General features: G+C 52.9%; 2 protein-coding genes across 9 annotated transcripts in view; one reads left to right on the forward strand and one right to left on the reverse strand.

The window, feature by feature from the left end:
- Positions 1-5,126, forward strand: LOC104054915 (steroidogenic acute regulatory protein, mitochondrial). The gene is made up of 7 exons (XM_009555987.2): positions 1-131; positions 384-506; positions 1,267-1,412; positions 2,866-3,024; positions 3,853-4,037; positions 4,225-4,318; positions 4,429-5,126. Exons 1-7 carry the CDS (start codon positions 68-70, stop codon positions 4,528-4,530), a joined length of 873 nt encoding a protein of 290 aa, XP_009554282.2. The 5' UTR covers positions 1-67; the 3' UTR covers positions 4,531-5,126.
- Positions 5,127-5,995: 869 nt separating this feature from the next.
- Positions 5,996-19,990, reverse strand: part of ADAMTS14 (ADAM metallopeptidase with thrombospondin type 1 motif 14) — a 40,732-nt gene continuing 26,737 nt past the window's right edge. For 4 of the 8 annotated variants that reach the window (XM_054072082.1, XM_054072079.1, XM_054072077.1 and 1 more), the window contains exons 7-20: positions 19,761-19,866; positions 19,289-19,432; positions 18,089-18,221; positions 17,843-17,956; positions 15,985-16,133; positions 15,608-15,783; positions 14,651-14,784; positions 14,334-14,457; positions 14,114-14,197; positions 13,794-13,957; positions 12,915-13,080; positions 11,478-11,610; positions 11,133-11,340; positions 10,144-10,769 (exon numbers count right to left, since the gene is read on the reverse strand). In XM_054072082.1, the coding sequence (XP_053928057.1) occupies positions 10,614-10,769; positions 11,133-11,340; positions 11,478-11,610; positions 12,915-13,080; positions 13,794-13,957; positions 14,114-14,197; positions 14,334-14,457; positions 14,651-14,784; positions 15,608-15,783; positions 15,985-16,133; positions 17,843-17,956; positions 18,089-18,221; positions 19,289-19,432; positions 19,761-19,866 (1,991 nt within the window). In that variant the 3' untranslated portion in view covers positions 10,144-10,613. Of the gene's footprint in view, positions 9,414-10,078; positions 10,770-11,132; positions 11,341-11,477; positions 11,611-12,914; positions 13,081-13,793; positions 13,958-14,113; positions 14,198-14,333; positions 14,458-14,650; positions 14,785-15,607; positions 15,784-15,984; positions 16,134-17,842; positions 17,957-18,088; positions 18,222-19,288; positions 19,433-19,760; positions 19,867-19,990 lie in introns of those variants that run through there. The other 4 variants (XM_054072085.1, XM_054072081.1, XM_054072078.1 and 1 more) reach the window with 2 other exon arrangements.

A 19,990-nucleotide genomic window follows, 5' to 3' on the forward strand; every position in this document is an offset into this window, starting at 1 on the left:
CTTCAGGCGGGCTATATAGGCCAGCCAGGATGCGGCACGCTCCTGGAGGCAGCCCTGCTCCTGCACCATGCTGCAGGCCACGGTCAAGCTGTGTTGCGGCATTGCCCATGACCATCTCCGCCACCTGCCTGGTAAGTACTGCTCACCTTCTCTCCATCCTCTAGAAAACCAGGCAGAAAAGAGGGTCCTAAAGGAGATGCTAAGTCAGCATTTGATGGGCTTCCCCTTGGGAGGGGCTCCCTTGGAAGTGTCACAGCTGTGCATCTATTTTCCTCCTATGTTGTGTAATGCATAGGACAGTCTTGATGTACTCGAACTTCCAGCAGCGAAGCACCTTCCTCATATGCTCTGTGCTCACCAAAGCCTGTGTGTCTCTCCCCTAGGCTTGAAGATAACAGCCATTGAAGCAATACAGAAAGACGTGAGAGGGCTGATGGCAAGAGGATCCTGCTGCCTGCCTTCCAAAATTCCTCATTATATTAAGAGGCTGATGGGGAAGGAGTCAGGTAAGCTCAGCCTGAGTGCTTGGCTACCACATCTCCTAGCCCCGCTCACAACACCCTTGCAATACATGATGGAGGGATGTGTACTAAAATACACTTCTCTCCATATGATTTGATCCATATTTCGGGAATTTTCTTCTCACTGCTGGGCTGATCTCCATCTCTCTGGTAGCTAAAAAGCATTCCTCGTACTGATGGCAAACTGGAGTAACGAGGAGATGCTGAGATTATGGGAAAGCAAATTGCATCGGCTCACCGTATAGGCAGCTGAAGATTTTAGCAGAGGTTACAGGCACTTATCAGTGTTTTGTTGCATTTCTGCTGTGTCTCTAGCTCTACCATTTACCTAAAGACTTGACTAATGGTGAATTTATCTGGTTTTTGGTTTTTTTTTTAAGCCTGGCGTGGTCCAAAGTCTTCCTATGCAATGTTAAGAGTACTAAAGCAATGTGCAATTTGTACTGCAGTGTTACTGGGAATTGATTTGGAAAGCAATTTCAAAAAGCTTTCCAAGGAGTTAGCACAGACACAGTAAATCAGTGCCAGAGACACTCTTCAGAGCAAGGTTTCCTGCACCAAGCTGTCCCCCAGCCCAAGAGGGGACCGGTTGTGTGGTGGAAACAGTGGTATAAGAGCCAAAGCCTCGGGTCAGCAAAACCCTCTGCTCCGGCTCCGTTTGCCCTTCTGTACCTTCAGCCATGCGGACGGGCAGAGCTGGGGAGGGGGAGGGAGCTTTTCACATTAATCAGCTTTGCTCCTGTAGCTGCAAGCTCCAAGTCTGCCGGAGACATCAGCCCCAACCAGTATTCCAGCGTGGACCTCTCCTACATCATCCAGGGAGAAAGAGCCCTGCAGCGAGCGCTGAGCATCCTGCAGCAGCACACCAGCTGGCAGACAGAAACGATGCTGGTAAAGCCCAGACACCTCTTGCCTTTCCTGCTGCGTGATCCAAAAGCTCTTGGGAAGAGTAATTAGTCTGGGGAGGGGAGATTTGCTTCTCATATTCCTCCTGCTTGAAGGGAAACCGTGGGCACAGGAAATGTACCACCTTCGCTAAACGTGTTCACAAGCACATCTGCAAAATAAAGAGACAGCAGGAAAAAGCGTGGAAGGGGAAACTCAGATTATTGTGCTTTTGGGGAAAGCCAAGAGCATTCTGGAGAAAAACTCAACGGATTGTGGCTGTGTTGTTATTTATGGTGTTTGTTCATTAAGCTGTTTGGTGCGTTGTTTAATTTAGCTAGAAAAGATCTTTTAAAAAAATGCAATTGTAGTGGCATGATTTGGATACAATAGCTTTCAACTGTAAACCAAACAGTGACTTTCGTCCAACCATGTTCAATGCCTTTATCAGTGACCTGGATGAAGGCATTGGGTGCACCCTCAGCAAGTTACTAAGCTGGGTGGAAGTGTGGATCTGCTGGAGGGTAGGGAGGCTCTGCAAAGGGATCTGAACAGGCTGGACCGCTGGGCCGAGACCAATGGCATGAGGTTCAACAAGGCCAAATGCCGGGTCCTGCACTTGGGGCACAACAACCCCATGCAGTGCTACAGACTGGGGGAAGAGTGGCTGGAGAGCTGCATGGAGGAGAAGGACCTGGGGGTGGTGGTTGACAGACGTCTGAACATGAGCCAGCAGTGTGCCCAGGTGGCCAAGAAGGCCAATGGCATCTTGGCTTGTATCAGAAACGGTGTCACCAGCAGGTCCAGGGAGGTGATTCTCCCTCTGTACTCAGCACTGGTGAGACCGCACCTCGAATACTGTGTTCAGTTCTGGGCCCCTCACCACAAGAAGGATGTTGAGGCTCTGGAGTGTGTCCAGAGAAGAGCAACGAAGCTGGTGAGGGGCTGGAGAACAAGTCTTACGAGGAGCAGCTGAGAGAGCTGGGGGTGTTTAGCCTGGAAAAGAGGAGGCTGAGGGGAGACCTTATTACTCTCTACAACTACCTGAAAGGAGGTTGTGGAGAGGAGGGAGCTGGGCTCTTCTCCCAAGTGACAGGGGACAGGACAAGAGGGAATGGCCTGAAGCTCCACCAGGGGAGGTTCAGGTTGGATATCAGAAAAAAATTTTTCACCAAAAGGGTCACTGGGCACTGGCAGAGGCTGCCCAGGGAGGGGGTCGAGTCGCCTTCCCTGGAGGTGTTTAAGGAACGGGTGGATGAAGTGCTGAGGGACATGGTTTAAGGGAGTGTTGGGAATGGTTGGACTCGATGATCCAGTGGGTCCTTTCCAACCTGGTGATTCTATGGTATGGTTAGAAAGAGGACTGGAGTCATTTGTTAGTGAGGCATTTCAGCACATAGCCAGTGCTTCTTGGGGTGTTTCGGTGTAAGAATTTGATACAGGCTCTCTGCTCTCCCAGGATGTCGGGGCTGTTGTGTCCAGCACCACCCTCCCTGGACTGGGCAAGATGTTTCGGACGGAGGTGGTCCTGGCTGTGCCGGTGGCACAGTTGCATCAAGAGCTGTTTGAGAGGATAGAGCAAATGCCTCAGTGGAACCCAACCCTCAGCCACGTGAAGGTAAGGTGGGGAGGGAAGGACTGCAGGCAGTGAGTGATGCCATCACAGTCTGAGGGTTTGCATCGCCAGGGTTGATAGCATCCAAAAATTCATCTTTATTGACACTTCTAAGATGGCTGAGGGATTAAAGCTAATTCTGTGCTGCTGCAAGAGCAGGATATCACCCCAGGGAAAGAAGATATGCTTTACCAGTGTGGCATTGAGCAATGTGTCATTTCCAGGCTCTTTTCTGCACAGTGCCTGCTCACAGATATTTTTCTGCACTGGGGAACTCTGATGTTGCTCAGACTTTAGCGTCAGGCAAGAAAGCGTTCAGGGAATGAGACAGTTTAAAAAAAGAGGCAACCCCAAATATATTAAACTGTGAGGGAATCCCCAAGAAGCTTAAGCATTGTCTTGGACTTCTTTTGAGTATTTGTCTTGTTTCTCAGATCCCAAATCACAGCATAGGAAGCTACCAGCCCCGGAAAGCCTCCCTTAGCTCACCTGGGCTGGCTCAGATGCTGCTCAGCCTCTGCTTAGTTATTGCTACCATTTCCCTTTCCCTTCAGGAAAAGAAATGGCACAGAGTGTGTCCCATCTCAGAAAAATAAAAGGCTGCTAAAGTCACCTGCTTTCCCCCTTAATAGCCTGCAGGGATTTGGGATTTAATTATCATCAGGTGCCGGCCCCAAGCCCCCACCTTGCTGCTGCTTCTGCTCATGCTGCCACCCCATGCTCCTGTCCCTCAGCATGGCTTAATATTCCCTGGGCAGGAGTAAGAGGGTGGTAGAGACGTCCCTGGAGGGGCAGCCGCAAGCAGCATTGTGGCACTCCTTGCTCTGGTAGGTGCTGCAGCACGTTGGGACGGACACACTGGTGACACATGAAGTCACTGCTCCCAGCCCGGGCAACCTGGTGGGCCAGCGAGACTTTGTCAGTGTGCGGCATTGCCGGAGAAGGGAAACGGCCATCTACTTGGTGGGCACCTCCACGCACATCGAGCCACTGCCCTTGCAGGAAGGGTGCATCAGGTAAAGCCTCCTCGGAGTGACCATCATGGGGCATTATGTCCCCACAGGGGACCAGCCATGAATGTTTGCAGCCAGGGAGGCATGCCAAGAGATACCGCCCTGAGGTGTTCGTTCCCGGATCTCCTTCCCCCTGTTTTTTCCCTCGGCTGGGGTGGACCCTAACTGCCTGCTGCCTTGCCCGCCACAGGGGTGAGTCCCGGCTGAGCTGCATCGTCCTGCAGCCACTGGCGGGAGACCCCGGCCGTACGCACTTCACCTGGCTCCTCAGCATGGACTTGAAGGCAAGTGCCACTGTGGGACAGTGAGGGGTGTGCATCTCGGTGCCCAGGATGGGCATCCCAACTCTCTTTGAGCCAGCAGGACCAAATCCAGGGTGTTTTCTCTCCCAAAGGGCTGGATCCCCGCATCTGTCACCAACCACGTCCTGCCGCAGTCCCAAGCAGACTTCATCAAGCACCTCTGCCAGCACCTCTCTGCCACCGCATGTCCCTGAGCTTCAGGACAGGCTCTGCCCAAGCCCATGGAGTGTGGTATACGCCGGAGACCATGTCCTGCCTCTGCTCATTGACACTGTGCTTGGGGTGAAGCCCCATGCTCACTGAGCAACCCCAAGCACAGAAGACATCCCTTGCCGAGCACCACGTTCCTGTGCTGGGGACAGAACAGAGCTTCTGCAGGCTGGGGTGACCAGAGCCTTGCATTAGGGCTTGCCTAAAAACCCTTGCCCAAGAGCAGCAACGGTAGCCAGCTTGGCATTGCTGCTTCCCGCTGTGCACAGGGGAAGGGAGTGGCTGCCAAAAGCCACTCCGACGTCAGCATCGCTGCCCACAGTGCCCTTTGTTCTGCAGCTTCAGCCCTGCCCTGGGTTGAACACTGATTATTACCTGATCACAGCATCAGCGGAGGCGCAGAGGCTCTTTTTGGCCTGAACCAGTGACACATCTTTATTTATTTTGGACTGGCTAAGCTCTACGTTGTGTATGTGTATAGACGTATATAGATAGAGATTTTTCTCCTGGTACGCCAACAGTAGGAGGCACAGCCAGAGCAGGCGTACAGAATCGTTTTGGTTGGAAAAGACTTTTTAAGATCACCCAGTCCAACCATTAAGCTAACACTGCCAAGTTCACCATTAAACCATGTCCCAGGCATGACACTAAAGCTATGTCCCGGGGAGTCAGAAATGTGCTTCTCACCACCAATTCAACTGACTTAGGCTGCTGCAACACGGAAGGTGATGAGGCAAATGAGAACACAGCTAATGAAGACGAGCAGCAGTGAAACGCCAGCAGGGCTACGCTCAACCCCATAACACAGCATCACGCCCTCGAGGATCACGCATCCTGGAGAATTTGTCACTGCAGACCTGCAGCATGATCAAACCTCCAGTTTTGCCCTAGGAGGATCCCTGGGAGATCAATCAGCATCTCATGCCCACAGCCCTTGGCAGCAGGAAGGAGGGCTGAGCCACTCAACCCAATGTTAGCCCCTAGGAACAAGCATGTTCTACTGTAAAGCCACTGCACACCACAGCTAGACAAGCCTTGCAAGAGTGAAATCAAGCAGCTGGCTGTCATGAAATGTGCTGGTAATTCATAAAATTTATTTGTTTATAAATTTATCAACAAAGATCCATGGGCTTTGTTTTGTCTTTGTATTATTTAACGGGCAAAAAAGCTCATCTCAAACCAGGTATGTGAAACTGTCTGATAAAGTGGAGTGGCTGAGTTGAAATAAAATAAAGAGGTCGTGGCTCACTCTGTGAAATCCATTTCAATGACCACAGACAGGTCACACTCACATTCTCCCCCCTCACATCCCCATTCCCCAAATAAATCAACAGAAAAATTTTGATGTGGAATTTTTTTTTTTACATTATGTTAGAGTTCAAAAGAAAAAAAAAAAAAAAGAGCGAACCCAACAAAATTAATAAATATTAAAAGTTAAAAAGCTCTGAATCTCATATGTACAAAACTTTATACATCATCATAACACTGGACAAGGTTACATCACAGGAATGACTTGGTGCATCCACCCAGCCCACGACATGGGGAACCAGATGCACCCTCTCCTCCTGGAGACAGGACCAAATCCCTGCTGGAAGCCGGGACGTGGCATCGCCACATCCCCACACCGCAGCTTTCCTTGCACCATGGCATCTGCACAGCAAGAAGCGACCCAACCTCCGCCTGCCCAGGCACTTCTTGCACTCACCTGGAATAAATACCCCAGTGCTTTCTCCCGGCCCTGTGGAATCGCCACCCCAGTGCATCCACACGCGGCAGAGGGCGCGTTCATTGCACCCTGCTTTAAATAATCTCACTCACCTACCTCAGCCGGAGGTGAGGATTAGCACCTGCAGCACAGCCCCCTTGCTCCGAAGCACCCCTGAGACCCTGGCTATGGGGTGTGAAGGGAGACACAGCTCTCCTCCGAGGTATCGCAAGGAACCACTGCAAATATTCCTAATGCAATACAACACTAATGCCCAGGACAGCAGTGAAAGGAGGGGGGCAACTGAGAATTCGGGAGGAAGGAGCGAGCAGGCACGCGTACACACACATATACTGTGCCCTGGAGACATTACAGCTATTTTTGAGGGGGGAAGGTTTTGAGGAGGGGAGGTTTTGCCTCCAAGACTATGGGGTAGGGAGGTGAACGCTGGAGAAAAGCTTTGCTTCAGGCAAGGGAAGGTGAAGCAAGCCAAGTCCTGCCCCGAGCCAGCCCAGGGCTGTAAAGCCAGGAGGACAGGGCTGTGGCACAGCCCACACCGGCCCCAGCCCTCCTGCCAGGGAGAGGATGCTCCCTGAAGAGTAAACAAAGCATTATCTTTGGCACAATAAATAAACGCTGGTGCTCTCGCAGAACACAGTGCTGGTGGACAGGCTGGCAAGGGGCACGGGGTGGAGTCAGCAGTCCGAGGGATGAATGATGAATCCCACTCTGCTATACCCCCAGCATCTCATTCATCCTCTGGGTACCTTCTCCTGCCTCACACCTGCGCATCTCGCTGCAGCATTTTGTAGGCATCCCTCCATCGGTCCAATCCCACAAGGTGCGCTGGTTTCTTGGCTCAGACAGACACGTGCCTTTGTCCTGTCTTTCACAAAGCCCACTGAATGCCACAAGGCAGCGGCAAGGAGGCAGAGGATCCCCAGCCTCGGGTGTTTTTAAGAGTAGTTAATAAATGTTCACCCAGCCCTGCGATCTGCGGGCAGGCTCTTCAGCCCTTTTTGAGTAACTCCAGGGCAACACTGCAAAGCGAGGGCTGCGGCTGTCAAACACTTAAAGCATCAGGAATGCACAGGGGTCTCCGTTCATTTCAATTACCACATGTACCATCCTCAAACTCACCTCCGCCACAAGCCATACCGGGCTAGCAAAGGGTGATAGGAGATTGCACACTGAATGTGCTCTGATGCCCTGACCTCAAGTTTCTTGCAACCGCACAAGCACTATCAATGCAGCGCTCTGCCCTGGTACAAACAGCACTGAAAGTGCCAGGCTCAAACAGCAGCATGCCCTAAAATCTGCAGGCTCCTGGTGTGTGCTGAGCATCCCCCGGCACAGCACCATACAGCTGAAGAGCTTACCAAGCACCACCTCTAGACACGTCCCATCCTGCTCCTGGGACAGCCGGGGAAGCAGCACCATCAAGGCCAGAGGATGCATCCATGCCCTGCACAGGCTCCCAGAGAGATCCCACTTTGCAATACCAAACTGCTCTACCCACCCAGCCTTGCCTTCCTCAGACTCCACCTCTCCAGCTCCAAAACCTCCATCCCTCCCAGGAGCCCACCTTCTCCCTGCCACCGCACCCTCCGAGAGGCTGGATGTCCTCAGCGGGGAGGCTGCACACCCCTAAGCACCAAAACCACGGCGGCCCCTCAGGGACCCGCGGGCTGCCCAACCCTGCTCCGGGGAGGCTTTGAGGACTTCAACTCCTCCAGGCAAACGCTATGCCAGGGGCTGTCCTGACACCAAGCAATCTGCACGCAGCCCTAGGCTCCTAAAGTGCTGTGCATACATTTAGTACTTGGCAAAATATTTTTTTAATGGCGTTAATCACCCCCCCTTTAGTCCCCTCCTTGCGACAAAAAGGATGCAGATGAATTCTTCCTCTCTCCTTTCTTTGTAATTGCCCCTAAAATCCACTCCCGACTTCCCAGTCATCCCCATTTCCCTCCGAAAGGTGCTGATTCCCACTGGGTACAAGGGTGCAGGGATCAGGCTTATGGTCCTGGGGAGGCTGGGCATCGCTATCAGCTCAACAATGGCCAAAGGCAGTATTGGCTTAAAAGTCACCACAAGGTGACAGGCATTTTTTAAACGTATTTTTGGTCTTCGACCTTCTTATTCCTCATGTTAGAGTTCCCAGGACCAGCTCCTGCCTATCCTGCAATGCAAGACAGAAGCTGATTTACAGTTTTCACGCTGCCTAGACACGTTTTCTGAACTTTCCACCCCAACAGGGGCAGCCCAGGGCAGCAGCTTGGGATTTTTCCAGCATTTCCCCCTGCACCTCACCACCTCCCTCTGGCTGCTTGCCCAGTTGGCATCCCAGCATTCTCTCATTGCTACCACCAAGCTCCAAGCCCCAGGGCTGAATCGCCAAAGCCAGGACCCTCCTCTTCAGCACATCTTGTGCTGCTGCTTGGGGCTGGGGAAAGGAAAAAGTGTCATTAAAGCTCCCCCTCCGATCTTTTTAGCACCTTGGAAGGAAGCAGCCTATGGTGGGTGACCCGCAGCCAACCCGCTGTTGCTTTTTTTTGGCATCTTTTCGCCTTTTTTTCCACGGCACTGTCGAAAAAAACAAAAAATGCCATAGCTGGGAGGGCGGGAGACCATGAGAAAAAAGCGGTTTTCCCAAAAATTTCTGGATGAGCCAGGTTACTTCCTAACCTGGCAGCGTCACCCCTGAAAACCATCACTGGAAGTGGAGGGAGAGAGAAAAGGAGGGGAAGGAGGAGAGGGAGGCAAAAGGTTTTCCCTGCCCCACGGCGAGGTAGTCCCGAGTGGGTTACCTGGCTGCCTGGCCCCTGCCCGGCTCGCTGGGTGCTGGAAGCCCCCCAGGGAAAGCACCGCTGCTGGGCACCCCTCTGCCAGCTGGTGGTCCTGCCCGAGGAGCTGGGGTAGGGTCCCCATCGAGTTTCCCCTGGGCAGGGGTGGTGGGGCGAGGTGAGAGAGGCGGAGAGGGGCTGGGAGCCGTGGTTCCCGGAGGAGCACTGAGGCCCGTGGCAGGGGCTGAAGCGGTGGTGGAGGCAGCTTTCTTGCCACAAGATTCACAGCAGAGCTTGTTGTAGCCAGGGATGGAGCAGTAGCGGGCCAGGACCTCCATCTGGCAGAAGATGGACTTGTCCCCAAGGCAAGGCTCCCCTGGAGAGAGACAGAGCGGAGAACAGCATCAGAGAACACGAAGAACAAGGGCAGCATTAAGTTTCCAGCCCTGCACCTTTCCACTGGTCCCAGAGGACGTGGGGTGCCCCCCTTGCAAGGTGCTGCCAGTGCTCTCTGCCCCAGGGCAGCAGTTTTGGAAATGCTTGTATGGAAGGAGGGTGGAGGGAGTTGGAAAACAAAGCCAAAGTGCTCAAGATTTCTGTCCACAGGAGAAAAAGCAGAGAGCAAAGGAACCTCCAAACCAGCGTCTTAAATCCGATCGGGATCACTCTATCTATAAACTGCTCTAAGCCATCCCTTGCTCGGAGCAAGGGCTAAAAGCCTGAAGCCATCTCCCTGCTTAGGTAAACACAGAAGGCTGAAAATATTCACAGCGAAAAGGAAACAGCATAAAACCCCGGAGATGAAATAAGTACAACACAGTACCCAGCCAAAGGCAGTGGAAGATCCCAGACTCCACAAGGTGGCAATCAAGCAGCGGGCTTTGCAAGCAGAGGCAGCAATGAAGGGTAAAATTCCCCAAAATCCCTGCCAGAGGTGTTCACCCACCCTCCCAGCAGCCTGTGGTTCCCATCAGGAGCTACAGAAGCTCTGGCGAGGATTATCCCAGGAAGCATCACCCTCATCCAAGCAGAGATACTTACTGGAGGAGATCTTGCCAACAGGGGTTTCAGGTAAATCCTGAGACACCCGCTGCCCTCTGGGCGTGCTGTGGTCACCAGGGTCAGTGCTGGCAGTGATGCCAGGGAGCTTTCCTGCAGAGAGAGCACCAAGATGCCCAGCTGCCACAGGAGGCTGGGAGCATTCAAAATACCTTAGGAGGGTGTTTTGGTGGGGATTTTTTTTGTTTTAAGGGATCGCCTGAAAATTGAGGTCCCTTGGGAAGCACTTAGTTGGCCCAGCACATAAGCCACCCAAGACCCCCCAAAGATGAACTCCAGGATGCTCATTTCCATCATACCCTCTGCTCATCACATTCCCAGTCTGTCAGAGGACCCAAAACCATTTACATCAAATATCAGGGCCATAAACAGAAAAGTGCAATATTTCAGCTGGCATTTAACACTTTCTCTGCCAGCAGCATCGGGGATGTTCAACACAACCCCCTTTGCTTGCATCACCCTGAAGTCAAATAGGGGCTGGAGGCATGCAGAAGGGTTGGTCCCCCGGTAAGTGTCACTACCACCTCGTCCTCCTCCTCCTCTCACCCAGGCAGACGGCCACGTGGCAGCCCTGGACAGCCTCTGGCTTGTCGCCCTCACAGCGCCCGCCGCTCTCGCTGCCTTTGCAAATCACCTGCCGCTGCTGGACGCCTTCCCCGCAGCTCGCCGAGCACTGCGCGCAGACAGACAGACGGACAGATGTCAGTGATAGGGAGGGGGAGTTGGCATGGGCCAACAGCCACCTCGGAGGATTATTTGCAGAGGATGACTCTTTGAGTGGATATTGCGTTCTAATAAAGGCTTTCCCCCTGCCCACCCCAGCAAAGCCCCTGTGCTCTCTGCCAGGGTGCACAGGGATGCTGTTCTCCCACTTGTTTGGAGTTTCCCCACAAACCTCAGTGAAAACATCACTGAATCTTGTACCCTTATCTCCATCCCTGCTCTAGAAGCGCCCAGTCTTCACATCCAGCCCCTCTAGCACTCATCCAGACCCCACCATGCAGCGCGGAGGGCTTTGTCCCCCTGCCCAGCTCACCTCCGACCAGGCGCCCGTCCTCCACTGCGCAGGGCAGGGCTGGCGGCTGCAGGGCCGGCGCGTCTCGGGCCGCTGCCCAGGGCAGTATTTGGTGTGCAGGGTGCGGTTAGTGCCGTCGTGCAAGCGCTGCACGCACTGCACCGCCCGCGCCTGCACCCCCAGCTTGCCACAGGACCTGCTGCAGGCACCCCACTCCTCAGCCACCCACCTGTTGGGGAGGGGAACACAGACACAGTGAAGGTGTTTTAAGAGGAGATGTGCGCACTGGAAAGTAGTCAATACAGTCCCAGCACAGCCCCAAATGCCACCACAGAAGGGATAAGAGCACCTCGGGCTACGACTTACGTTGGCTGGGAACACTCCTGGAGGTTACAGCGCCGCCGGATTGGCTTCGGCTTCTTGCTGTTGTCACAGAAGTTTCTATGAACCATCCGGTTGTCGCTTTTCCTCCGGCAGCCGTACTTGGTGTATTGGATGCCTGGGAAAGAAAAGCATGGGTAGGGAGGAAACGGATGTAGGGATCCCACCCACTGCCTGCCTGGTCTCTCTCCTATATCCCTCCTGGGACATGTGCTCTCTGTGTCACCCATGTGGGACCCAAGAAGGCTTCACTCAGGCTTGCAGAGGATGCTTATGTGGGTGACAGACCACCCCAGCCTCCTCGGGTCACCCAGGCTTCCATGGGGTGCACACACAGAGTGGGACACAAAGCAAACTCAGCCTTCTGCCCCTCCCTACGCCAAGCTGCTCTCCTAAAAACCCAGGTCAAGACAGGAGAGTTTCCTGGTGGAGACACAACCACAAGCACTTAGCGATTTGGATTTATTTCTCCACACGGGGGAAAAAAAAGCAGCACACTGCAAGCCCAGGCAAAGCACTGCTATAATTTGCCAAAGAAGCTGCAGTTCTTTGGGAACAGACTAGACCGGGGTAAGCCAGCCTTGACCAGGAGCTGCTGCAGTCCTGCCAGGAGCCCTGCTGCAGCAAGGTCCAGGGAGCCACTGAGAGCTCCCTTTCCACCTCTGCAAGTCCTAAAATCTTCTAGCCAGGAGATGGATGGTGCAAGGTGGAAGTGTGAGAAGGTCTTCTCTATCATTTGAGGGTTAGGCAGGTTGGAGGCAACCTCTGGGACCTCAGGGCCAGCTTCAAAGTCCACTGGCCACAGCGAGGCAAGGCTTTCATCAGCAAAACCCTCCACGGTGCCAGCATGCAGGCACATGTTCTTCCCTCCCAGTGGGAAAAATCCAGCAGTATCTCTGCCAGAAGCTTGTGTGTGTTATCTGCCCTCCATCACAGCACCTCCTAATGTGTCCGCATTAATTTCCATGCAAGCTTTAGGAGCAGTCATCTGCAAGATCACTACTCTTTGGCTCAAACTGAGCTAAAAACAGCTGATAAATTTAAAAAGCATAGCAGATATCTGGAGAGACACACACAGGTATGCATGTACAATTGTATAAGCCCGGTTTTGTAAGAAATCTGGCAAAAATGCTCACTTAAAACTTCTCTCCAATAATGGTTTTTAACGTTCATGTTCAAACATGGTAGATGCCCGAAATTACAGGAATGCAAAGAATATGGGTATGGGTGTGGAGAAGAAAGCTGGGCCTCCAAGCAGTACAAAGTCTAGGTCTAAAGCCTTGCCTTGACCTTCGGGAGAAACACTTTAAAACGGCACCTGCATGTTTCCAAGCTAGAAATGCTGCAAAAGGCTTCCCTGCTACCCCAAAATACCCAAGCATCCTCCCAGGCACTGTAAGGCCACTATGATGGGAAAGCTACCTCCTCCGCATGCCTTGGAGCACTGAGACCAGCTCTTCAGGGCCCATTCATAGGAATCCATCTCCTCAAGCAGGACATTGTTGTTTCCAATCATGGGCAGCAGATCTTCGTGGATGATGTACCTGTACATCAGGCTGCTCCTGGCCTCTTCCTCCTGAGGGATGACCTGCAGGCAGAGAGGGGACAATGGGAGATGGGGAATGAGAGGAAGGAGTGATGCCACAGGAGAGGGGAAAGAAGAGGAGGCCATCAGAGAAAAAAAGAAGCGAACAATGACCATATGGTACAGTACGCACAAAAAGTAGGAGAGACAAACCCCATTACTATCTCCAATGTACACAGAGATGAACACAATGAACACAATGAACACAGAGCCTACTCTTTGGCAACATGCATCTCCAGTTGTGGAGAGAAGAGCTGCCCAAACATTCCACCTCCAGCCTCGGGCGGCATGCTTCTGGTCTCTCCTCCAACCTGCAGGATCACAGTCTGTGCCCAAAGCCAGCACCAACCACAGGGATGGATAGATGTGCAGACCCACCCTTCCCTGGGTGCTCAGGGAACCAACCCCTAACTACCCCAAAAACCAGCAGAACCAAAATGAGACATGGGGTTGAAAGTGATCGCTACACAGAGCAAAATACAGATGGATTCAAAGGCAAACACCTAAGCCACGTGTCCTTACGCTGTTCTTGCACACAGCTCGTAGCCCCTTCCATTTGGCTGGCTCATTTGCCTAAGTTTAATGCCATGACCTACGCCCTTTCTCCACCAAAATCTCTCCGTTACTTCCTACGTCCCATCTCAGAACTTCTGTTCCTGTACGTCTGGGTGACACTCACTCCCAATGCCCCCAGAGGATGCATCAGCCGGGCTTACCAAAACGCTGATGGCCTCGTGCAGAGGACCACTGGTTTTCAGGCTCTCCTTCCCATGTTCAACAGTGTATTCCCACTCCAAGCCCATCTCAATAAACACCTGGCTTTTGGCTTCCTTGCCCTTGGTGTTAAGGATGAAGTTACCCGTGGCTTGATTCTTAACAGCTGGAGGAGAAAGGAGGTATTTCAACGTCATTTCCTCTGGTCACTGCCTTTGAAGGACTGGAATGACGCAAATGAGACCCTTTGTGTGGGAATTGTCACAACAGAGCCAAGAAAGAGGTGGCAGGTGAAGGGAGAGGTGAACTACGGCACACTCACCGATGTTGTGGGATGCTGGCTCCATCTCTTCAATCTGAAGGTGCCTTGCCCCAGCTGGAATCTCAAACATCTTCAAAACACCTGCTTGAAAAGGAGGCAGAAGGAACAGAGGGAAGAGAAAGAGCAGGTTTGCTCCCCTCAGACATGCACCCACTCACACCCACACATTAATCCAGCTCACCCAGACCAAACCCGTTCTAAAGCCATGCAGTCCGCTCACCTGGCTGCTTGGGGGTCTTGGCCAACGTTCCCTTCACTGTCCGGCAGTGGGAGTTGTCCCCGCCACAGACCCCGCACTTGTCATCCTGCTTCAGGGAGCCAACTTCTTTGTCACAGCCGACGTGCTGGCACCATGGGAAGAGAAGACAAGCGCAAGGTTACATCCCTGCAGCCCAGCCCATCACACCACCATCGCTACAGCCCTCTGCTGCACACAGGGTCAGTCGCTGGGCTAAAACACGCATCCCCAAGAGGGAGCAGGTCAAGGGGATGCACAAACTCTCTCGTGGACAGGCAAAGCAGCTGTCATCTCCTCACCACGCACTCGCCCCGGACACAGACGCTGTAGGGGTCTCGGTAGCTGCACCGGGTACCATCGTGAACAACCTGATTCATGAACACCACGTCCCCCGTTCCCTCAGACTGACAGATCAGCTCACACTTCTGAGCATCTGCAGCAAAATAAAAAGTAAAGGGGAAAAGGGGAGAAAAAAACGGTTTGGGAAAGTACATAAGGGTGACTGAAGAAAGAAGCCCATCTCAGCTTGTACCCCTGTGGACTGCCAGATTTCCAAAGCCCAGGATATCCATGTGCCTTATTTTGCTGCTCAAAAAAAAAAAAAAGAAAAAAAAAAGGAGCCTGAACTTTCGCCCAGCACACTTGGGAAATTAAGAGAAGGCAACTGGATGGGAGAAGCCACGTGACACTGCAATGCAAGACGCTTGGCTGCCTGCATGAGGAATACCAAGCCAAGCAGGCAGACCTGGCTCCCAGCCCAGCCCAAAGCAGCACGCTCCCCACTGTGGCTCCGGGAATGAGCAGGCAGCACCATCACCCCACTATCTCCAAGGAAAACAAGCCCTCTGTGTGCCAAAGCACATAGAGAGCAGAGATAAAACTTTTAAAGTAGCACAAATGGATTTATCTCTGTCTGGCATTACAAGAGGTTCTCCTCTTGCTAGTGAAGGAGGAGCAGGGAGAGGTTTCAACACAGGCTGATCTTCCCAGCCCACCTCTGCTGCTCTTCGAGACAGCAGGAACCAGAGCAACATCTGAGTTTCTCTATGGGACACAGGCAAGCACAAGAGATTGACTTTAAAGACCTGGCTGCTTGACTCTGGCTTATTGCACTCATTTCCAGCTCAGAAGCTTTCCACAACCCAGCGCCTGTGCAGCTGGCACAGTCTCCAGCCCATGGTGATGGCCACCCGTGTGGCTTCTTCTGGGACAGAAGGTAATTTGGCTACTGCTCCCTTGGGCCCACCACCTCTCACCGTCATGATGTTCATAGGGAAGCCAGGCATGTTTGCTGTTCTGGTGGGTGTAGTAGGAGTTGCGCTTGGAGCACTGCTGGGCACGGAAATCCTGGTAGGGCCCCGGGCACTCCTCAGCGTTGCACACTTGGTACTCGTAGGTGGCTCCCAGGCAGTGGCGCCCACCATAAGCTGGGCTGGAAAATAAGAGAGCATCAGAGGAGATGTTGTTCAAACACAACACACCTCAACATCAAATGCACGGCACAGTCCAGGCAGGAGCAGATGTCCTCATCCATGCTGACCGAGCGCAGAAGAAGAAGGGTGAGGACCATGGAGCTCTCAGTCCCTTCTAGTTTTACCCTTCCTAAAAGCAGGGAGGCAGAGGCCAAACGTACGGCGGGTTGTCGCAGCTCCGGCTGCGAGAGCGCACGCCTCCCCCACAGGTCCTGGAGCACGAGCCAAACTTGGACCAGGAGCTCCAGTTGCCATCCTGGCTGTAAGGCTGCTCTGATGTCTTCCAGATGCAGTGACCCTTGAAGCACCACTGAAAGGGAGGAGAAAAGAGGGGCAAGTTCCAAGCCTGCCTCTTCCAAAGCATGAGCAAAGAGAGCCCCCCTGCACCCACACCACTACAAAAACGGCTCACAGTTTGCTAAGCATGGGAGGAAGGTGCCCTTCCTCCATCATGCCCTTGACTATGTCCCACTGGCGGCAGGACCAGGGGTAATCCCTCGGAATCCAGGGCTGCCCTCCAGGTCGGTGAAATAATGCAAGCGGCACTGTTGAGTGACTGATCCAGGAGCAGAAGCAGCTGCAGCCTTACTCTGAAAGCCCAATACAGCCCCACAGCCAGGACTTGCAGCATAAAATCCCGTGGAAGAGCAGAGATGAGGAAGGCAGGCTCCCAACACATCCGTGCTTTGCACAGGCTAAAACCAGTCTGCAGCTGCATAAACCTGCTCAAAAAAAACTTGTGCAAAAAGCTGCTGAAGCCACAAGGCTGGGGCATGCAAAGATCCTTCTGCAAAACAAATCCATTTGGTTTTCTTTCCCTAACACCAAATTTTGAGTTCCTGGGCTGCTTTTTTTTCTCTCTCTCTATCCCTGGAGATCATTGGGCGCGTACTGAATTACACCTGGGTTTGGGACTGGATCAGCTCTAGGGATGTCTCCCCACTGACACAGAGGGGATGAACTCACACTTTTGCATGGAGCAGAGCAGCGAGCTGTTGGGCATTTTGGTAAACAAAATCTAGAGCTCCATACTTCTTCCCACGCACGTATACAATGCATGAAGCTGTAGTGTCATCCCATGGGCACCCAGACCAGGATTTTAACTCCAGCCTTAAGGAAAAGCCAATGGTGCCTTCAGCAGCCACCGTGACAGATGCAGGAAGGTCCCCAAAGGGGCAAAACACTGACGAGTCCGTGGACCTCCCAGCCCAGATATTGCAGTCCCCTGGATCCACATGCCAGCATGACGTGTAACGTATCTATAAGAGTTTCAGAAGGGAAAGGGACAACTCTCTGTGCCAACCCTCTGCAGCAGTCAACTCTGCAAAGGGGCAACTCTACACAGGGAGCTCTGAGCACCGGGGGGCTTTCTGTTCCCTCTTTTTGGGGAGGTGTTGCGAGGGACTTACAGGCACAACACCCTCTTCAGCCCCAGGCAACCAGGAACACAGAGAACAAGCAGTCCCTGCTGCCAAGTAGAGTTTTCCCAGTGGAGAGTTGGCCATGTAGAGGTCTCCTCCGGAGAGTTGTCACAGACCCTTTCAAAAAGCCTCAAAGCTTCCAAGCCTTTTGGCAAACCACCATTCGAGCAGCGAGGAGGCTGCATTTTCAGTGAAATTGCTGAGATTTATACAGAAATTCATCAAAAGTTTTTGGGTACTTTACACCCAGCCATCCTCCAGCAAAGAAACACCCAAAACCTATGCGGAGCAGCAGCTTTTCCAGTGTATCCACACTTTCATACCGTGCTAACAGGCATGCTAAAAGAGCCTAAAGTAAAAGCCTGATGACATCATGAGGTTGGAGGTGCAATGATGTTAACGCTCTTTTGCCAGGTGACAGAGAGTCCCACTTCTCTGGAGAAACAGGCTGATCGGAAGAAAAACAAAGTCCTCATCCTAGCACAAACTGGGGAAGGTAAGGAGTAAAGCCAGCTAAAAAGCAGGCAGTCACTGACTGCTGCCTTTGAGGGTGTCCCTGTGCCCTCTCAAGAAGAGGGCAGTCAGGACCGGGCCCTACCTTGCCTGGAGAGCACTCAGTCCCGTCCAAGGGTGGTCCCTTCTTGGTCTTGCAGAAGTAGGGGTTGTCTGGGTGGCTGCACCACAGCTGCTTGCAGGGGTCGAAGGTGCGGAACTGGGGAGCACAGAAGAACTGGGCTGGGACGGCAGTGGGAGCACCGGCAGGCTGGCGGCACCCTACCTCACACCCACACCACCTGGCTGGGCATCCCTGGCTGACCAAGGGAGCCGCGCAACCCATACTCACCGCCGTGCACGTTTTGTAACCCACACCAAAGTCGAAGCGGCACTGCTCGTCCATGGAGTAGTTAATGCCCGGCAGCTCGGGTAACGTGGGCCACTGGTGCTCAAAGGGGTCATCCAGCAGGCAGTCGTATGAGCTGCGGAGATGCCGGGCAAAAGCAAAGCAGAGTCAGACATGGAGGATTTCCCTCCTTCACCTCTTCCTTCACCTTCAGCCCTCTCTCCAAATTCAGATACCAAGAAGTATGAATTATCTTGGTGCTGACGCTTACATGTTTCCAGCAAAGACCGACCCCCAAAGACAAGCATTTCTCCACTGCCTACAGCTCCCCAAGGGACAGAGGAGCATCCTGGCACCAGCGGATACCACCACTGCTCCCTGTTTTCCTGCTACTCTTCCCAGCCCCGATGTACAGAAAACTCAGAATCACAGAATCACAGAATCACCAGGTTGGAAAGGACCCACTGGATCATCGAGTCCAACCATTCCTAACACTCCCTAAACCATGTCCCTCAGCACTTCATCCACCCGTTCCTTAAACACCTCCAGGGAAGGCGACTCGACCCCTCCCTGGGCAGCTGTTCCAGTGCCCAATGACTCTTACTGTGAAGAATTTTTTTCTGATATCCAACCTGAACCTCCCCTGGTGGAGCTTCAGGCCATTCCCTCTTGTCCTGTCCCCTGTCACTTGGGAGAAGAGCCCAGCTCCCTCCTCTCCACAACCTCCTTTCAGGTAGTTGTAGAGAGTAATAAGGTCTCCCCTCAGCCTCCTCTTCTCCAGGCTCTTCTCCTGGCCTGCTTCTACAGCTTCTTATTATGCAGCGCACATTTTATGGCCTAAAGGGAAACCAAACAGGCTGCCCAAAGCAAATGACAAAAATATTTGAGACCTGGATCTGGGCTCCACCAGCACAGAGCTTCCACATTGCTCTGTTGACATCTCCAGCTTTTATCAAGCTCCTATTTGCCTCCAGATTCAGTAGCCCAAAACCAATTCAGAATCACGGAAAGAACCAAAGCTGTTAGTAGAAGAAAAAGGAAGAATAACCTCCCAGGGATCCATTTCTGCTATTCTGGCTAAAACAAGCAATCCCAACAGGGAACTGTCCCCTGCTCGCTTCACAGAGGAGTGGCTGGGTACAAAACACAGGCAGTCACACCATCCGAAGGGAGAACATCCCCTTCTGGTTAACACTGACGTACTGAATGTAGCGGTTGAGCTCCTGCTTGCTGCAGCGGGACCAGTGGTAGCGGTGGAAGGCAGCCTGGACCAGAGGAGCCATGATGCTCCCCATGCTCGTCTCATCGGCACAGCGGTTGCCCTGGCCGTCATGCTCCATGCCTAATCTGGTGGGAAAAGGTGGTGTAAGTCAGGTTCCCGGGGAATTTACACCAGCCTATTGTGTGACATGGTTGGAATGGGAAGGAACAACTCTCCACGGGACAACTCTCCTGCGGAGCCATTAGAGTTAGGCTTAGGGTTAGGCTTAAGGTTAGGGTTAGAGTTGTCACCACAGAGAATTATCTCCATGGAGAGCTGTCCTGTGAAGAGGTGTCCTAGACTCATAGTGGTGCACATCTGCACCAGCAGAAAGTCACTTTTTGCAAAGAAAGGGCCACCACCACACTTGTCCTTGTGCCAAAGGCGGCAGCCAGCTCTGCCCCTGTGACTCACACGTGGCCAGTCTCATGGGCGACGACAAACGCCGAGGAGAAGCCATCTTCATGGTTGAGAGTGCAGCTGCGGAGTGGGTGGCACATCCCTGTCACCGGTGCATAGCCTGGGGCGAGAGAGAAGGGAAGGACAGAAGAAGAGAAGAGAGAGAAAACTTTTGAGAGAGGGGGGAAAAATGAAAAATTAAAAACAAAGCAAAACAAAACAAAGCAGCCTGGCTTCACTGCAGC

Source organism: Cuculus canorus, chromosome 7, assembly GCF_017976375.1.
Source record: "Cuculus canorus isolate bCucCan1 chromosome 7, bCucCan1.pri, whole genome shotgun sequence".
Lineage (NCBI taxonomy): Eukaryota > Metazoa > Chordata > Aves > Cuculiformes > Cuculidae > Cuculus > Cuculus canorus.

Bases quoted from the DNA above. Each gene is read 5' to 3' on its own strand.
- LOC104054915 (XM_009555987.2), top strand. From the start codon at position 68: ATGCTGCAGGCCACGGTCAAGCTGTGTTGCGGCATTGCCCATGACCAT. The intron at 3,025-3,852 runs GTAAGGTGGGGA...TTGCTCTGGTAG, and splicing joins CAACCCTCAGCCACGTGAAG to GTGCTGCAGCACGTTGGGAC. The intron at 4,319-4,428 runs GCAAGTGCCACT...TCTCTCCCAAAG, and splicing joins TCCTCAGCATGGACTTGAAG to GGCTGGATCCCCGCATCTGT.